The 21063-nt window shown below is 37.8% G+C and overlaps 1 protein-coding gene across 41 annotated transcripts in view; it reads left to right on the top strand.

The window, feature by feature from the left end:
* The window catches only part of LOC105248276 (MAP7 domain-containing protein 1), a 149777-nt gene that overhangs the window by 98848 nt on the left and 29866 nt on the right, over positions 1–21063 (top strand). For 11 of the 41 annotated variants that reach the window (XM_011253000.3, XM_025409562.1, XM_025409566.1 and 8 more), the window contains one exon: positions 13337–13390. The exons of 17 other annotated variants lie outside the window; for them this stretch is intronic. In XM_011253000.3, the coding sequence (XP_011251302.1) occupies positions 13337–13390 (54 nt within the window). Of the gene's footprint in view, positions 1–8709; positions 9265–10426; positions 10705–13336; positions 13391–18408; positions 18565–21063 lie in introns of those variants that run through there. 13 more of the 41 variants (XM_011252980.3, XM_011252978.3, XM_011252998.2 and 10 more) reach the window with 10 other exon arrangements.

Genomic DNA, 21063 nt, shown 5'->3' with positions numbered 1-21063 from the left:
AACGAGGGTGACGTGAGTGCGCGGCGACGTGGATGGGCAGAGTGGATACAACGCCCCGTTCAATTGATTTTCATTTAGTGGAAGAATGTGATTTGAGCGGCGGCCAGTGGAATTTAGCGAAATTGACGGGAAGAGAAATGCGTGCTTTTAGTTCGTTTAGCCGCTGGGGGAAAAATTAGTAAGATATGTGGAATATTTCTGTGCGCGGTTAGCCGAGAAACGTAAGAAGATTAAAGATTGGGGCGCGATGTGGAATTTAAATTTACAAACGAAATATAGCAGTATTATTAATAATAATTTTGATAAAAATATCGTACAATTATTTTTATCGCCATGTAATGGCGATGGAATGGATATTATCATCGAAAAAGCAAGTTTTACGAGAATAAAGTGGAATGAGAAAGATGAAAGCATTTTAAGTGCTGGAAAGTGCTTCTTATTTTCCGGGCTTTCTTCATGCCGATAACGAGAAATTCGAGATAAATCGCATTCCCCGCCGATAGACATTTCCTCGGCGTTGAAATTAATCTCCGATAATTAACTTACTTTACTCCTGAGCAGTCGTCTCCGATTCGACGATCATGGGACTCCGGTAAGGACTCCAAACTTCTTACGAGGTTCTAGACTTGGCGACTAATTCATCGATGATTAAAGATTATATCACCCTAGATCGCATAATTCCTTTTCGGCGTTTTTTCTGTGAATATACAGAAAAACTTTTCTAATTAAATAATTTTATTTCTAGCGTCCAATGATTACTAAAAGGTAGATGATTAACGTCGATCTTTTCTTTGAAAACTAAAAGATTTTTACCATTCATTAAAATGTTAATTATTAAAGCATTGAAGCATATTTATATGTGTATTTATCTCTCAACAATAATTGCTACAGGATTATATTTTATTATATTTTACTCGCAACTAATAAAATATAATGTGTTAGCATTTTAAGAAAAAAATTAAATTTCTTTAGCAAGGATTTTTATTCAAAAAGGAGAGAGATGTGTAGAGAGTGTAACTTTGTACGTACTACAATTCTGAGATTAAAGCGACAAACTATAGCAATGTCTTAATAAATCCACAACGTGCAAGAATTACAAACGGTTTGGCATGGCTAAGAAGTATTCTCGTTCCAAAATTACGAAATATTTAACCTCAAACATTCCCAGTCTACCCAAGTATTTGAAATAAAACTAATTGCGCTGAGCACAGAACTCGTCATTGTGTTATATCCGGTTGGGATGTAATTTTCCGGGCTGGGACAGAGAAAGATCGGGAGTAAAGTGTAACCGGGGCTACCCTGGGGATTTCTCCGAGATGAGTAGCAAAACGGGAAAATAGCAACGCTGTCGGGATATTTCTTGCGCAGAATCTAGAAATCTAACTGGCTCCATGTGGTGCAAGAGATTCCGATTAGTCTGGTTTCTCGAATTGGACGTCTTCCCACGTCACCAGACGCGCCCGGAATTTCGGGGAGACACGTACGTAGAACCGCGCCACGTCGCTCACGTCAGCAATGTCGATGAATTTCGGGGGTTGATGTTCGGAAACACATCGCTCGAATGAGTACGATTTTTGAAAAAGCGTAATTCCGCAATTCGAAAAGTGAGAGAACGCTTCGAAAACACGGATTTTCCAAAACTTTCTACCCGTGATAATATTTCGAAAAAAAAAATCATATTTTGAATAACATCATTTCTAGAGACGTTACATTTTTACATAACAATTTGCTTAGATCCATTTTGAATCTAGTTTATTGCTTTGAGACTTTGAATATAATTTTCATGTAATCCGTCATTTTTCCTCTTACTGAATTTATGTTTGTAGCCATCATGAAATAAAAGGCGGCTCGTAATCTTTTATTTCTACGAGGCTATACTGGCGTCTCGTTCAAGTGTCGTAAAAGCGAGAGTAACGATTTAAAAGTGAATTTTATCGCGACGAGAGTTCACCGCGATAAAAACAACGTGATTTTACCATCGGACAAATTCCCCGAAAAGAGGAATATGTTTTCGTAAATCCGCATTGTAATATTCGCCATAATCCGTCAGGGAAATGATAGAGAAGTCTTCGAGCACGTTACTACATCTCTTCAAGGTTATCGATCCTCAAGGACCATAAGAATGGCAGAACGTCCACGAGACCTGCCAGCCCTTTTCTATCCTAAATCTCCACTTTGAGATCCCTTGAGAATTGACCCTCGAGGATTCCTATGTTTTGTGTCCGACATTCTATAATATCTTATGTCAGTTTTCTATCTACAAACTATCTTCAACTCGTCTAAAGGACCAAGCGTGTACAAATACCTGACATGACCTGACGTGACTTCACAAAACTCCTATATAGGATTTAAATTCATACAATCAAAGTGTTGAGGCTCGAAATATCATTTCGAAGCTGTCGAACGATCGAGGTCACCTAATTCTCCGCCGAATCGCGATGATCGTCGGCGCGATACAAAACGCTGGCTCACGCGAAAGCGCTCGCTGACGATGCGAAAACTCAAACGGGAAAATAATAAATCAAGCCCACGGTCGATCGGTGGCGAGTAAAACCGGGAAGCTAGACGAGAGAGGGATGATGATGGCCGGAGAGAAGAAGGCAGAGGTCGAAGATCACGATGGAATTAGGCGGCACGACCAGAACGGAGGTGACGAGAACGCGCGCCGCTCCACGATACAGAGGGTTGACCATTTCGGGAGAGGGTTGCAGGTGGTGGCGGTGGCTGATCGATGCAACAGCAGCGCCACCGCCAGCATTTCCTCCCCCGTTTTCCCTTCGCCGCTTATGTCCCGCGATTCCTCTTCCTTCCCGCCTTATCTCACGGTCACTCTTCCGGCTTCCTCGCTCCCTTCCTCTTTTACCCTCTCTATCTATCTTCTCCCCCCAAGCCTGTTCTCGGTACGTACTCACCGACTGAACGTATCGTCCCTCCATCCCTCCGTTATCCTCCGCCCTTCCTCTTTTCCTATTCTCCGCATTCTCTCTCCAACGACTTCTTTCCAACCCTCTCGTATCCTCGCGACGATGTACTACGCACGTACTAACCGAGCAACGTACATCGGACCTCTGCGGGGAGTCGGTGCAACCCTCTTCCGCGCGCGCCACCCTCTCTAGAGGGGTCGTTCCGGCGTAAGCACCTCGCGCTGCTCTCTCGGCTATCTCGCAGGCTCAGTTCTCGCCTGGAGACTGTCCGGTGCGCAGGTGATCCGGGAACCATCCATCTCGAACACCCGGGTTCGCTTGTCGCGATGGCGCGTCGGTTCACCACGAGGTGGACGCAAGACTCACGCGTTCAGATCAAGGTGCTCTCCTTCCGTTCCTTCCGTTCTCGCTCCGTTTCTGCCCCGTTCCCGATGCGATCCGCTGCGGCTGGCTCGTTTTAATGCGGATAAAGCTTCGCTACATCAATTTGCTAGTGGTGATAACTTTAGTTGTCTTCTTTGTTTATTTCCATTTCAAACCTGATAGCTGACAAAATCGAAGACAAAACCGGTACAAAACGGTGCGATTTATATTTTGGAGATAGCTTGTGAATGAAGTTTAAATTTTAGAAAAACAGTGTGTGCGTATTCGGTAGGTTAATTGTTTTATTTATAAAAGACAATGCATATTAAGTTTTAAAATGTATTATTTTCTGCAGTCACCTTCGTTAAGTTACATAATTCTATTTATGTTTCAATTTTTTTTATTTCTTTATGAGATCTCTGAAAATTTCATTTTATTAATCGAAACAGGTATTACAATGTTTTAAGCATTATAATTAAGTAATTTACAGAATTATAACTCTTGTTATGTTCTCATCTTCTCTGTCTCTCTCTCTTTCTCCCTCTCTTAATTTTATCTAGCAAGTTTATATATAAAATTTCTAAAGTAATTTAATGAAACTTTATAATTACGTGATAAGTATAGTTTTGTATTGTTAATTTTTTTCAGTTTTTTTATTTTATTTATCAAAGAAACTATTAACCGATATATTTATAAACTATATTTGTTTTCGCATTCTTTATGAAAAAAAAATAATTTTTTTAATTTTTATTAAATAAACATATATCAAATTCAACCAGAGTGTTACGTAAAGTAAATTAAAATACTTTATCTCATAGAACTTAATTTGAAGAGATGGAATATCACCTCATGTTACTATGATCGATATTACTTATATCGATACAATTTCGAGCATCAACAGCGACCTAATCTTAATCAAGGATTAGGCGAGGATTAGATGATTCTGACGGCTGATTGGTTAATTTCGCAATTAATCCGATTGAACTTTGACCTTTCTCTCAAGCCTGCCTCTCGCGATCCACATATCGATATCTTGTCACGTATCATTCGTTAAACAAATTTTGAATCGCGCACAAAGCTATGCATGAATTAATGTAATTATTACAAATATTTTTCGTTAAATAATTTTTTCTTCTCTTAATTTATTTTTTCAGTTTTTAACATTGAGTATCTCAAGAGATTATCATTTGATCGCCGGCGAAATACTGTAGTACGGGAAGGATGAAGGTTATATCTTCCTTCAACGCGGCGTCGTAGCGTCGTCTTTTCCGGCAAACTTTTTGTTTCCACCCTCGCAGTCTCTTTCCGTGGTCGACGATCGAACGTGTTTTGGCAGGCTTGATTTTCCGGAAAGCGACCGGATACCCGGGGAGTTCTAAATAGAGTTCGTAATCAAAGTTTCGAGTTAAGCCATTAAAATCGATTTCTGTCGACTTTCGCGCGTTAATCTGTTTGAGAGAACTTATTTAAAATTAAATTGCCGAGGGTATTGAGATGTCAAGGATTGTAAAACGAAGAAATAGCTTTCGCGTTAAAATTTGTTACAAAGCGATTCGATCGAAATTTATAGCTTTTAATTTATGTCATTGATTTTAAAATTCTGGAAAGGCTTGTCAAATTAGAAATTAATATATCGAAAAATATTCTCCTACATTAAAGCACATTATTTCACAAATTTGTAAGTAAGAATCACAATAACTTTATGATAAAGGAATAAAATATAAAAATATCGATTGTTTATATCAAATAATGAATAATGAATATATAATGTATATTTCATGCTTAAAATATTAAGAAAAAAATTGAGAACTACATGTATATACATTAATGCCTTCAATCTAATTTTTTTTTTACATATTCTCTCTTTTTTTTAATAATTGAATCTCCTCGTACATATCTAGCAAAATAGTACGAATGTAATTATTAAAATCTTCCCACATCCATTATAATGAATCGCCATTTAGCGCAAAAAGCCATATCCGATCGTCTAGGGAATAAAATTAATTCCGCCGCCTTTGTTTCATTATTCAATTCGGCTTATGCCCGTCCTCGCCTCGAGAATAGCAATTAACATAATGAATTTCGGTCCTATCACATATGCCTCGCCATTTATCCTTCACGTACGCTCAGAGAGACATAAGCACGAGTATTAAGCGAACAGCGATTTTCGACGAAGCTCGTCAAATAATAGGTTCACCGTAAAATTAGAGCTGCTCGTAGTACTATGCTTGCGGTAACCGCTTTTGTCGGAGTTTATCTTTGCCGTCCGTTTGTTTCCGTCAAATGTATCGTTCTCGCACAGAAATGCCTTTCTCACTTTCGCTCTAATTGTTGCCCCCAATTTTATTCACGTTTCGAATGCATTTTACCAAAATCCTTTCGCAATTTTATTGACAATTTTATTTAGCTCATGTAGCCACGTATTGTACTTCGCGTAAACAACTTATCTAGACAACAAAACGTCACTTTTCTGTCGTATTTACGGATAGTGATTTCTCTCTCTCTCTTTCGCCGATGTAAAAAATAAATCCTGTATACGAACGCGTTGCAAAACACGTATGTACATATGAATGAAAATGAGACTGTCTTTCCAGATGCCGGGAGAATGACGCCCCATTGTGCCCACGCACGTCTAGCTCTGACAGAAGCTCGATGATGCGTTTGCCGATCGGCAAGGCCGTCGGCGATTGCTTTCACGCGTGAACGTGAATCACTTTAGTCAACAAACATAGTTGCTCGCCGCGACAAAGTCGGCTTCCGGTTTTCTTGTGGCATTACCCTACGAGAAAGAGAGAGAGAGAGAGAGAGAGAGAGAGAGAGAGAGAGAGAGAAAGAGAGATCACAAGTATCAAGAGAAAATATTTAATATTTTTCTTAAATCTCGAGAGGCTTATAATTAGATTTTCTTGACAAACTCTTCTTTTCTCTAAATGAACTCGAATTTAAAAATCTAGATAATTATCAAAATCATTGAAAATGTGTCTAAAAGTAAGCAATATTTTTGCAGAATAGAATTAATCGATGCAAAAAGCATAATTAATTCGATGAATATTGTTTTTATATTTCCTCATGAATTTGTTTCTCCAAGATAGACATGATAAATAATGAAGGAGATATTTGCTTCTAAAAGCAATAAAAGTCGTTTCAACGCGATTGGAAAATCATCGTATCAGGGCTTTCTCATCCTGTTTTCTTGCTAATGGCCGCTACGGTTGGCAACGGTACAACGAATATTTGACGAAATTATGTGCATGCTAAGCGTGCGCAATGCCGAAAGGGTTTTTGCACGCGGTGCATCGCGTGCTACGATAAATCATAAGGTCCTTCGAGCGGGAACTAGACTATTTTTCCTTCGCGGAGCCGCGTTTCTCTCTTCTTAAAATTTCTAATGCGTTCTCTCATGAGTGCGCTGAAAATTTATGTTTATCGATCGCGAACGCAATGCGAGAGATCCATCATCGGAATATCGGTCATCTGCGCAATGTTTATCCACCGTTAATACAGCCGTGCTGACAGCGCGAGGGAAACAGACAATTCTGGATTTATCTGGATGATTGTCTCATTAATACATGCGTTGATATTTCGAATAATCGAACAGCTGTGTACCAGGCGGGTAGAGATAAACGCGTGATTCTGCAACGCGCAATTAATGTTCGATCATTCAGCTCAATAATCGAATACAATCTTTGCGGTATCGATTGAATCAGATATAAAGCTATTTTTGTTACGGTATCATATTGACGAGCCTATTTACGTCAACTAATTATTTTCTATTATTCGGTATCGATCCGAATCTAATCAAGATATAAGCGTACTCTTGTATAAAATTTAGAAAGTTTAAAAAAATGCAGAATCCTATGAATGTACATGCTATTGGATATACAACCGTCTTCTTTAAAATCTTTATTGATAACTCTATCGAATGATCTAATTTATCATTATATATTTTACACATACATGGATATAATTATGTTAAAAATTATAATTGATTATCACGAAATTTACATATATATCGTCGGTTTATAATGAACCTAACACTGGGGAATTTAATTATTTGATTTCGCATCAGCGATTATTAGCTGTTATTCGATTATACATTGTTAACGTGCTGTCAGGAATAATCAATTTAACGAGAGCACACGGACGCATCGTCGTTAAACTCTCTTTGATGATTTTCGATACGCGACGGATACGGGGACAGTACACGCGGTATAAATCGTACAGGCCCATCGTATATTCGTGCCTATATTTGCGGTGGAAATACCATGAATGCCCACGCGGTGAACTAAATTAACAGCATGCGGCGTAATTTTAGCGTAATGCAAATCGATAGTTCCGCGGTGCCTCCCTCCCTGGTGCTCGGAACGTCACGAAATCCCGCTTTATACAGGTCTACGCGACATTCTACGTTACCGGAGACTATCGCGGCCGAGGCTGTAAATTTTGTAAACTGTTGGCGACCAGCCAGACATTTTTATTACGGTTCCGTGCCGGTACACCCTATGCTAACTAACACGGCTATGCACCATCGGATGCATCCGTCTGCATCTGTCCATAGCAACGTGCTTACCACACTTTCTGGTGTTCATTAAAAATTTTCTATCGCGTTGTCACGTTGCTAATGCGAATACGTTTATGCTACAATCATGCGTTCCAATGACTTTAGAAGAATTCAGGATTAGCTTTTCCTTCTTGTGCTACATAAACTGATAAATGTGTATAAAAACATGATAAATTATAGTAGGTCTCTGAGAAATATGTTGCGCGTTACATGATATTCATAGGTTGTAGAAAATTTGAAAATATGTTGTTTATCATAAAAGAAGCACAAAATGCGAAGTTTATCTACCGCGTCAAGGTAATTTAGCATGTCGTACGAGACCTGTCGCAATCTTTTTACCGCGTTATACGAATCTTTATAGAAGTATTGTGGCATATAGAGGAGTTTATTATACTTGTAAAAAAGACAAAAATACAGTAGATAGAAATATGATGGGAAATTTGAAACATCTAGTAATTTTGTAATTTTGATTTATCCAGGAATTCAATGTGAAATTTAACTTTCATGAATGCTTCTTTTCTTTTAGATTTTTATCACATAAAATGAATAATATGAATGATAAATTATACAATCGCGATGAAATATTTAGACGAGGAAGAATTATGGTAAGAATATGATGGCAGAAAACTTGAGATAATTAGATGTAATTTTGACTTATCAAAAAATAAATCGTGCTATAGAGCTCTCGAAGATTCCGGATGTTATCTTTCTCGTATATCCTCATAATATGTTTTCTTCTTTTAATATTAATAGTAAAACGATAACTATGAAACACGAGCCAGTCTCAACCGGTGAACTGATATCTTAGGTGTAATCCTACCGATCGCTTCTTCTTAGATGCTCGCCTAAGCCGTTAGTTCTCCATCCGTGAGCCAGATCTTAGATAGGTCGCCGAGCGATCGATTCTCCGCATAGAAGCGCGATGTAATGCCAATTATCGTGATGAAGTCGTCGTGCTAGGAAAAGGGAAGATCACAGAAGAGACGATGATGAACGACAGACGAGATTCGTAACTGTTTCGCGGATTCCAAGAAAAGTAACTGGAAGAAAGAAGAAGAAAAGGGCTGGTCCGGTGGGCCCCGGCCATGGGGGAGACAGTATGTTCTCCGAGCTGTGCAGGGAGACCTTGCGGAAGGCAGCAGTGTGCTACAGTTCTGCTCGTGCAGGAAGTCCATCACCATCGCCACCAACGTCTCCGCCGCCATCACCCGCCAAGGAGGCAAAAACTGCTGCCAACGCTGACCTGGCAAATGTCCGTGATGCCGGCCACGAGGGAGTCAGAGACCACCATCATCCAGGGACCATCACCGGAAGACGAGCGCCGTCAACCGGAAACGCCGCCGTCGAGTCCAAAGAGTCGGCCGCAGAGAGATCGACCGATCGCTCAAACGACTTCAGGGAGTACGTTTACGTCCGGTGCGAGATTGACATTGGTTCATTACTCTCAATACTCTTTGGGAACTGGCCGAGCATCGACCATCGATCCTTTCATCGATTCGAGAACTCGCGCGGTTTGGAATTAGCTTGACGGATAAAAAGGATTCATGGTTTTTATTACGGACAAGATAACTCTTTGGAAGAGACAGTTCATTTATTAGCTCGCACGTAACCAATCGTTCGAATTTATACACTTTTTAACTCGGCTGTTTGAGTTTTTATTACGAATGACGTGGACAGAGTGTTGATTAAAAAATTGATTAGAAAATGTAAACTATTATTTTTATAATTACGCGATTTACAATATTTCATGTAATTACTTTTGAAAATTGCGAAGTTACTTGGCTGTTATATTTTCACTCTGGATAGCAATTATTTTTCTTGTAATATCAATCGATATTTTCCGATTAATTAATGAAAACACGGCAAGCAGAAAATTGCGTAATTGTTATTTTCGCGAAACAATAGCGTCGAATGACATTTTAGCGATGGTCGATGCTTTATGCAATGGATCTATCGATCCGTTATCGTGACGTTGTCGTCCGAGGAAATTGATTGATCACATCTCGTCATTCCGAATCAAGTCCAATCTGCAGCTCACTTTGTCGGCCATTTTCCCGTTTCATCGAATACTCGAGATTAGCCTAAACGCGTCGTCGTCGGATAAAATCAACAACGCGAACGTAATATTGCGATTTCAAATGGAATCTGATCTAGCGTCAAACACGCTCCGAGGTGCAAATACGGAACGCGATTCGATATGCGATAAATATTTAATCATGGAAATGGAGACGGTTTATCGAGATTTGCGTTAAAACGCGCTGATTGAACTGTTTGCATCCAATCTCGCGATTATCGCCACGATAGTCAACAGTTTATTTTACCTGGATACATTTATTTTGACGCGCGTTGCGTCGCGCAAAGTAATTAATTCATATATTAATTAGAAATATTATTCGCGCGTGCGGTACGATCAACAAATTAGCTTTATTAATTCAAAACGAACAACAATAATAGCGCGACGCGAGTTCGTTTGGCGAACGATCATCTTGATACTTGATTGAAGAAAGGAAACGGGGGAAGATGATTTTTTTCCTGCGCCAAAAAAACGGAGAACGTAAAATCGTAAACGTACTCCTAGAAAGCGACCGGCGATGCCCACCGACTTCAGCAAGCGATTACCCGGACTCGAAGCGAGAGAGGGTCGACGAGGCCGCACGTGCGGACCCACCGATAGCTCAGAGTCCCGCTCGGTGTCCCCCGAGAAGGGAGCACGCCAGCAACACGAGGACAACCGAAGAGGGGGAGGAACAGGAAACGTCGGTAGCGAATGCGGCCGATCGGACTCGAAATTCAACCGACGGTCCCCAGGGTCGTCGCCCGAACCCGAGGACAACTCCTCAACTTCTGGCGACGAAGGTATCCTCTTCTTGCACGCATGCACACGCGCAAAGTGTATTGTTTTGTTTGCGCTGAAATTTTCAGCGACCAGTCCTTCCCTCCGGACTTGTCCCTCGGGATCAAAGGACGCTCGCGCGTGCCTCTTGCACGTTTGCATTCAATAATGCGATTTATTTGATTTGCTAAAAGCACAAGATTAATATACTCCAATTTTTCCTAATGATGATAATAATGATGATGATGATGATGATGATGATGACGATAATGCAACTACACATGCATACTTCAAAGTGATAGTAATACATGGCAAAATACTTTAATGATGTTTAGATGAGAGTTAATGGAAAGTAATTATCCGCATAATGAGTTACAAAGTAGTCTTTCATGTAGTTTCTCAGGACATGCGAAAATGCATGAAATATATACATATCGTTAAACGCATCAAGTTGCTTGCAATTAAAATTAAACTAGTAAATTAGAATAAGTTTTCTGACTTCAGTAAAATTATTCTCAACAGCTAATTATTAAAAAAAAAAGATTCTTATATTTATATATTTTATTATAAAATAATTTTCTTAATATTGGAGATGTGTCTCTACGAAGGTAAAAAATTATGGACAAACAAAATTCTGAAAACGGACTTATTCCTAGCAAGAGAGAGATTAGATAGGGATGAAAAGGGGTTCTTTGCTAACGTATCAAAACATTCGATCATAATCTCCCGCGAGGCGTAGAATAGAGGAAGTTCGATGGAATTTTCACATTGGAAAAGCACTCCTGGGGTTTCGCGCAAGTTGTTGATCGTCGGCTCTTTGAGGAATCGAGTTCACAAAGTTGCAGAGAGAATACCTCGATGACGGAGGTCGACTGGGAAATCTTAGATACCTAGCTCGAAAGCGGGGACAGTGGTACAGAGTCGCGTGGTACAGAGAAAGCGTTAATAGCTACGTTTGATCCGCTCGCATGCCGTCACTTTATTTATACGTTTACTACGATGTAAATGTGTCATTTGGTCTAAAAATGGAATAGCACTTGATTTCTCTTTCTGTTGAATTTAGCAGGAGATAAAATAAAAATAATTATAAGCGATTCATGAATTTTTTGATTGGAAAAATATGTGATATATATCTACAATCTTTGAATTTATTTTTTTTTTATAAATAAATCTAGACCCTTTTTCGAGAAGATATTAACTTGATGGGAATTTAGATAAACTATTGTATGCTCAATCTAGCCTTTTTTCAAGAATTCAAAAATTGAGAAAAAAACCGATCTGATCGACTGTATTATTGTACAGCGGAGAGGTTTTTATCTCTATTTTTTTTCAATTCGGCAATAAACCGACCGAGAAAAATTTTCGTGCTGGATCCATGCGGGTTTTTTTTTTATCTCGGGCATTGCAAAAAAGTGAAACTAAAGGAAAAGAGGTCTGGGAATCTTTCCGATGATGATACCACCTCCGCGTTTCCTTGCAAATCTTTATGCGCGATGCACTCGACTTGTTTGCCTTCCGTACCGTATAATACTTTACAAAAAAATGAAAATTCAAGTTCGAACAACTAGCACAAGAGCGGAACCGCGCTACTTTATTCCTAGATAAATAATCGGTGATCGATACGGTTTCTTTCTTCAAACACTTTCCTATTTAGTTGTTTTTCTTGTTCAATCGTCTTTGTAGTTGACACAAATACTCTTTTTCCTTTGAGATATTTTTATATCATCTATTTTATATCATCTTATTTACTCTTGTGAAATGTACAATATGTCCTACTATTTCTCTCATGTTAATGTTTAAGCAGGTTATTATTAATAAAATTAAAATTAATTTTTTTCCATAAAAAGATATAACAAACCTAACGTTGTACAGTTAAATTTCAAAAATTTAAATTATATCTTAAATAAATTCTTCAATTATTAAACTGTTTTATAAAAAAGGCGTTAAAAAGATTTAATAAGAAAAATGTCAAACATTCGCAATGATTGCAATGATTTTTATATCTCAATTATTTTTATCATACGATATAGAAACGATTTAATACGCCGCATATTTAGACTCAATTTGCGTATAAATGTATACGATATTGACATTTCGAGCTTGGCCGATCGTTCTTGTCAAGATCACACCGATGATAGAGGCAATACATTGATATTTTCAGCGACGCTCGAATTGCTGAGCTGGCAACTCGATGTGGCATTTTTTCTCGTGGCGCGATTGAGACTTTTGCGACTACATTCGACGCCTAAAAGCACTGAAGCCATCTCACAATACCAATCCAGTGATCGAAAATATCTGTCTGACTTGCTTGCGATATCAAGTCTCTTTTCACTTGACGCGATCTCTGATGTTATTTTCAGGAAATATGTATATTGTGTTTTGATACAGAAGATATAATCTTTATAAATTTATAGATTGTCTTTTCATATTTCGCGAAATGTAAAGCTTTCATGTTAATAAATCTGTTAATAATTAAATTACACGTTTAAATTAAATTTATGTAAGATAAAGTTATTATTCATGGGGGAAAGGAGAGCAATAGAGTTATATTTAAAAAAGAGAGACAATTTAATTATATAAATTATCTTCAAATGTGTAAGATTATTCATTAATTCAAACAATGTTCTAATGTCATATTTTGTTTTCTTTTTCCAGGTGAGTATTCGATGACGTTAACAGAAGCCTCTTACTATTTTTCTGCGGCGTCAGGTATTTATAACTCATTTACATATAATTGAATCTTCATTTACAATTCGATATCTAATATTGCGCGGAGAAAAAAGGAAACGCAATTCTCTTCGAAAGGATATCTAATTACAACTTTAATGTTTGAGAAAGGGATTTCCTTCTAACCACTACTGCGGAAATTATATTCATTGATTTCCAGCTTTTACCTCGACCCTTTTTATCATGTGCCATTAGTTTCGAGGCGAGAAAGAGTTCGCGAGACTCATAAGCTAAGTAAACGCGCGCTATCGCTATTGTTCTGATTATAAGAAGGCGCAATTAATCTAAAGAACTTAACCCCAACGAAAGCACCATTTGACTTAACTTTCGTTGTTTTTTTTTTTTTCTACAGCGTCATTTTACCAACACAAAAGGTTGGCCGTTGTTCAGAGAACGTACTTTGAAACTCTTTCGCGAAGTTAAAACGTTTCCTCGTGTTTTCTTCGACAGAAAAAAAACACTGTATCGAAAACTTTAACCAACATCACTGGCATTCTTCTGAAACTAGCATCGTTCTAATTGCGCCGAAAGCACCTCGAGGCTATCAATCAAACTCGCTGCATAATATTACTGCTTGCTCCTCATAAACGTCGAGATCGCATTCAAATTCGGCAGCGAGTCGCTTCCCGCTCATTAATTCGATTACAATATTCACTGACGCAGGCAATCATGAATAAATTAATAATGATCGTTACTACTCGAGAAATTTACATTAGCATAACTTGATACATTCTAAGATGTATGATAAAAATTATATAATTATATTTCATATTTACGATTTGTATAATATTTTTGTATCATAAATTATAAAATATATGTAATTTTTTCTTTTTTTATAAATAATGTCTTTATTTCTGAGATCGGTTTAGAATTATAAATTATTATAAATCGGTTTAGAATTATAAATTACTTTATAAATTATTTTGGAATTATTGCGAGGAATCTGTAATATATATGTATTATAATTTATTTGCAATTATGTGTGTGTTTAACATTCAAGTGATTATAAATTCAATATTCTGAATTATCAGCTTATTTAATCACTCTTCCCAGATTAACAAGATAGTTAATTGTATATTTATAAGCACGTTGGTTTCAGATACATCTCTCTCTTTCTATCTCTCTCTTACACATCGATTCCGAATGTGCTTAGAGATATTGGTTGCACAGAAGATATATGTAATAACTTCCTTCGCTAATCGGTAGTACTCGATTATGTAGAAAGCGCAAAGCGCATCTAAATCGGAATCTCTGAGTTTTCAACAAAACTTGAACTTTTGCCTCGTCTCGCATATTTGCTAAGTTGCACTTATTTACATTCACTTCGTAGGAAAAATAAATTTACGTAACTTCTTTTACGGTGAAGAAAGAGGTCGAGTATTTCATTTCGCGACGAGAGAATTTACTGAACTCAACACACCGTTACGTCAACAAAACATAAGTCTACGGGGATCAAAAAATACTCCCGAAAGATTGCTCTCGTTTTTCGTTTGTTTTTTTTTTGGCTAACAATAAAACCCGCATTTATTATCTACTACTCTGGTAGTGTAATTGTATTCAATCGAAAAAAAATAATTTCCTAAGACTCTGCACACAAAAATTAAATTCAACAGGCAAACGAGACGAGAGCAAGAAATTACGACACAAATAAATCTTCAAAGTTTTAAAAGGAAAAGTCATTTAATCGGAGTCATTTCTTCGGATTGTATCTTATATGTATGTATTTTATTTTGTATAACATTTATTTTATTTTGTATGACAGATTTTTTTTTCAATTTGTTTAATAAATGCTCAAAATGATCCGAAAATGGATCGAAATGTTCGATTAAATGACTTTCTTTAAAAAATTTAAAATTTAATTACGCCATAAAATTGTGTGCTCGGTTCTTATCTGCTTCTTTAACGTTCTAATTTTATTTTGGATAAAATTTTGAGGAACGTACGAAAGACAATGATTTTAATTAATAGTAACATCATATTATGATGTCAAGACTTCACCGCGAATTAGCTTCAAATTTCATCAAGTTCACGAGTCTCGTTTATGACTAAGTTTTCATAGTTGTTCGACGTTGTGTGTCTAAAACACAATGTCAACCGAGAAAGTGTAACTTGAGCATCGCCTGCTCACCCACCGTCGTTTTAATTAAATCCAACCGGAAAATATCGAAGAATCGCTCAGTCGACAAAGTTGATGGTGATAGTTCGTGTCGCTCGTTTCTCGCATCGATACACGTTGCCTGAATTATTTCGCTGGAATAACCAGACGAGGAAGAGCCCTTGTCGATTCAATAGCGAGCAGGATATACACCGGAAACATTCAGCAGACAAATGTCAAAGCTCTTCTCCGAAAAATTATTGATTCCGCCCACCGTTTTATTTTTAGATTCTCTATTATTCTCTATTATTCTCTTTCAGATACTGATCTTGTAAATCTCTTTCTAGGATCGCACGATTCATATATTGATATGAATGTATAAATTTTTAATCGCATTATATAAAAAAATAGCGTATCAAATTATATTGTAAGATGTACGACTTTAGCATATCCATTAAGAGAAAGGAATATCATATCTTGCTGGATAAGCATTTTGATGGAAAAAAATATTCCGAGGGAAGAAAATTGCTTCTTGTTATAGTAGGGGATTTAATGCGGTTAACAGTGTGGCATCTCCATTCTCTATAAATCATTCGAAGCCGCGCGGGTCTCGTTGTATGACTGGAAACGGCGATCGGTTATCTCACAGCTGGATTCGGTTCCGTTTCGCACGATACTCGGCTGTAATAATTACATTTGCCGACAATAATGGACGATTAATTATTTTCTCGCAAGCTAGCACGATCGCCGAACTCTTCCGGGAATAAACCGACCTGTCGAGTAATTAATTATGGGGTATTGTTTACGATTCTCTTGCGTGACGTGCGGGGTAAAAGTGCGCAATGTTATGACAGCCCCCTTTCGATTCGCCGACCTGCACTTTCCTCGTTACAGCGGCTGAATCCGTCGTTAAAAGCTACTCCTCGTTAACGAGTTTCTTGCGCATCTCTGGCTCCAACACCGATAAATCGTCCAATTTAGAACGAGCGCTTACGTCCGAGCTGTAAATTCGCGTTTATTCGGCCTGAGCGATAAAGCCGAGGGGCTTTTTCCGCCTCCGCGAAGGGATCCTTCCTTTCCCCCGTTTCGTCTATTTTAGGAAGCTGACAAACAACGGAAAAACAATCAAGATATATCGAGAAAATATTTAAGTAAAGAAAATTTTAATCCCGTGTTTTCGTTATACGAGAAATTAGTTACTGCGCTGGATTGCAATTTAGTTGTTTCTATAGTATCAGAAAAATATCTTCGCGTTTCCCGATGTTTAGCAAAATAGACAAATTTTTGTTGTCCGTAACAGACTTGCCAAAATTTCCGGCTGGATGTCGGTAGCTTGGCAGTAGCGTATAATAACAGCGCCATAAATCAATGCCAGCTGCAGATCCTCGCTCGCTTAAATTCCGCCCTTTTTTGCTCCGGTCGGGATATGCACGGAATGCATCCTAGTCTTATCGAGTATATTACGACCGCAATTATTAATTATATGAAAGGCGTAAGAAACGCATTCTCTTATTCTCAGGCGACCCATAAATTTCATGTTGGGTGCTAAAGATCGAGCCTTAAAGATAGTAATTATCACGGCGAAAACACTAACATTTATCTCAAGTATAGAACGAATCACTCATTTAAAGCGCAATTAAACGGAAAAAAAGACGAAGTTACAATTTAAACCTAAATGTCAAACCGATGTAAAAAGCATTCTGTTTTGATGATGCATTCAACCATCGTTCTCAAGCCGAGAAATGTCATCGTAATGTCATGCACAGATCACAGTATGACAATCAATAGTATTATTAATAATTGTAAATGTCTTCAATGCCAATGAAAAAAAGAGCCGAGGTGATTGAATTGTTTTTCATCGAATATCAATAATTCGCAAACGAAGGTGATTTTCCTTGGAAGAAAACGAACGAGAATGCATTTGGCGACCGATTTCGATCATTAATCAAATGGTGCGGACAGCAGACGGCATCGCGGATGAAACGGTTGAGAAAATTCTGATCAAATCTCGCCACATTTGAGAATCAATCGCGAATGCTAATGACCCGACAAATTTTCCGATTGTTCGCCGGCGACTAATATATCATTCGCCCACGTGATAAACGATCGCGACGGATCAAGATCTGGTGCGAAAAAGTCAGCGAGGAGTTCCAACATTCCTTCCCATTGGCGGTGACATGTTATAAAGAATGGCGAAAATAGATTTTCCGTATCTTCGTGACAATTGGATAACGGTTCTTTCGCCGGCGGTGCTTTTTTTCACGATGAATGTGACACATTGAATAAATGTGAACATTAAATAGTTCGGGATTATCTATTTTTTATGTGCGATAAATAATCAAATTATGCTCAATAATAATGTTTTAAGAGTGCTACACTTTTTATAAATATTTTTATCAACATAATGCAACGACAAATAATATGATTAATCTTTAAATTACTCGAGCAGGTATTTAATCTACTTATCTATCTACTTAGGTAATATTCCTATTTAGATAATATTCCCTTTTTATTATGGTTCTTTGTAATTCTTGATATTATCAAACAGGGAGTGGCTTATTCAGAAATTGGATAAGTACATAATTAGTTGTATCTTTTTCAACAAATGTACACATACTGCTAACGCATTGATTCGAGGAAATCACATTGTCAATTTTTATCGTTTTTTTTTCTTTTTTATCGAATGACCTAATTTATGCTCTCGCTCTATTCTGTTCCTTCTTGTCTTCGAAGACATCGCCGGAAGAAAGAAAAAGTCCCTTGCGGCGGCCAATTGAAATCCGCAACAAAAGAGGGCAAAATGAGACCTTTCCTCTGAAGAAACCGGTGGAAAAGAAGACGAACTATCTTTGTGGGTCGAGATGCGAACGACGGACTTCATTGAACATTCTTTTTTCTTTTCAAGATTCTTCCGAGGATAGAGATATCGCGGCTATTATCTCCTCCGATGAAACTACCGCATCAAGTAGAGTTCGACAAGATAATCAGGCATCTAGCGTGAAAGAAATTCAACTACTGCAGCCTATTTTCGAAGAATGGTTTCCAGTTCAACGAGAAAGATGTAAAAGTTACTGGTTAAATATTCGAATTGAAGATAGAAAGAATTGTCTTCTGTTCTCTCTTTTTTTTTCCTATCTCTGTCTTTATCTTTTAGTACATTTATCATATTTGTCTTCTTTTTTCTTACATGACATTGCATTTTCATGTTTTGAATTTATCTTTTCTCTCAACGCTAAATATCCGAAATTCGCTTATTATGCTATTATGCTTTTCAGTGACCCATTAAATATACAGACGATAAACATTCAAGCATATACTTGTACTAGCTGCGCATACATATGAGAGTTTATCTCCGTGGTATTTAGTCGCTACTCTGTGCATTCGCATGATTCATAATATGCAGGTGTGCGAGAGACCTTTCTTTTGCATCTGGGGCTTTATTTTTTTTTCTATCTTCGGCCTCTCGCTAAAACTTTCGTCTCGTTTAAAGAAACGTTCCGGCGATATTACCACGCACGTGGCGCACGGTGACAGAAAGTGGTTTCTTCGTGCTAGAATATAGGCTATATATTCACTTACGTAAATGCCATTCTGGAATTGGATTTGGCAAAACAAGAAACACATGGCTGTCTAGTGTAGGGACCGATATTTATTCCTTCTCTGATATTCAGAAGCAGAAAGCGTAAAGTATAGTTCAGTAAATTCTTTGCTACAGTATAATCTATATTCTTCACTAAAGTAATGAACAGTTAAGTGTAATCAGAAGCAGTAAAATAATAACGGAATTGGGCGAAATGAAGTTCTGTTATTGTCTAAGAGATGCTAAATTACATTTAAATCCTCTGGAGAATGGAATTCAATTTTGCATGGAAATAAAATTATATTTGAAAATTGTATGTACATGTTAACTTAGTACACTTATGAGCCACGCTCTATTAAAGTTCAGGAAGCAATACTCAAACAATCTTAATTCTTCTCAATTAAATTTCTCTACCGCGAAGTTATCTCCGATTGTGTTAATGAATACGAAACGGTAATTACTTCCTCGAAACTCTCGCGATTGTTTCCCGGTATTTTATATTTTCGGGCATGATTAATGTGCTTATATATTATCATACACAGCCAATTTCCTGCATCGAATAGCGCGAAATAGGAAATAAAAGCGAGCACAGAGGTTTGAATTGTCGGCGTGGATAAGCTTGCTTTTGTTTTAAAATATGCATCTCAATCGATATACGCACATATTTTTCTCGCGATTTTTTTTCCCTTCCGCTTTTAGCTTTCGCCGCGCTTTGCACGGTTTCTGCATGCGAAAAAAATCATGTTCTCATTGTCAGCGCAATGGATATCACGGCTCGATGCTTGCAAGAGATTTCGCCTTTGCTTGCATCGAACATACCGGCAGTATCAGATTTATCGATTATATATTTCGAAAGATGACGTCTATTTTTCACGATTTTTCAAATCTCTGTAAAGCATCTGCTGAATTTTAATCATTTGTCGAGTTTTTGTCGAGTTTTTTTCCTATACATGTATATTTGCATACATATAGAACGACTGGACACATGTGCTAATTTCGCAACCATTCAGTCAATATACAGCTGCACAACTGCTAGGAAAGAGAGAGAGAGAGAGAGAGAGAGCACGCGTCATCTCGAGGTGGTCTCTCGGATGCAAATGAATCAGCATCAAACGTTCAGGCGCGAGTTCCGCAATCAAATCAGCTGTGTTCTTCGTATGCAGAATGCCGACGTACGTCAGCGACTGGCCGGCAAATTAAGACGATTCAGTACAGGCGGCTTCTGGCGCGCATCGAATTAGTTCGTCGTAATTGCGTTCCGTAGACATCAAGACAATTAATTTGTCATGCAAATAATTGCGAAGGCGCCTTTGTATTTCGGAGGCTTTGATCGATTAGAGAATACCTGTGTCTAATAATGCCTATTCACCTTATGTTTCCATTTGTCGAGCAAATCTCATTTCCGGGACACAATATGGTCACGATACACACTTACGTCACACGATTTGAATTCAATAGCAGCGGAATAAAAATTAATGTATTCAATGATGCATGCAATATATAATATATAGTACCATTTATCATTTTTCTCGTCTTTACACAAGCTGCCATTTGCGATGGGCTTCATTCAACTTGGGTGTGGCTTAAAATAATTAAAACCCAGACATTCGCACTGACATAATTTTATTCAGAGCACGTTAACGTATAAATGCTAGCGTCAGACTATGCACGTTTATAATTAGCAAATAGTGTAGATGAAGTTTCGTCAAATTCGACCAATAGGATTTTCTTTATTTCACGAATCGCGAATATATAATTCCGTAGCTTTGTCTTCGATATTATTCCAATGCGCATATGTAACACGCACATTTTCCCTCCATTTTTTATCTACCTGCCTCCGATTTCTCGACCGATTCCCCGCGGACTGTATTTTATTAGGGAGAGTAACATTTCTTTATACGCTTCGTAAATTCCGCAGAAAGCCCGATTCTGTATCGAATTCCGGTGAAATATTGATATATACATATTCCGTAATAAGAG

This window comes from Camponotus floridanus, unplaced genomic scaffold (assembly GCF_003227725.1).
Source record: "Camponotus floridanus strain SB8 unplaced genomic scaffold, Cflo_v7.5 scaffold27, whole genome shotgun sequence".
In the NCBI taxonomy this organism is placed as follows: domain Eukaryota; kingdom Metazoa; phylum Arthropoda; class Insecta; order Hymenoptera; family Formicidae; genus Camponotus; species Camponotus floridanus.
The sequence above is the reverse complement of the archived record's forward strand: the minus strand, read 5'-3'. Positions and strand labels throughout refer to the sequence as shown.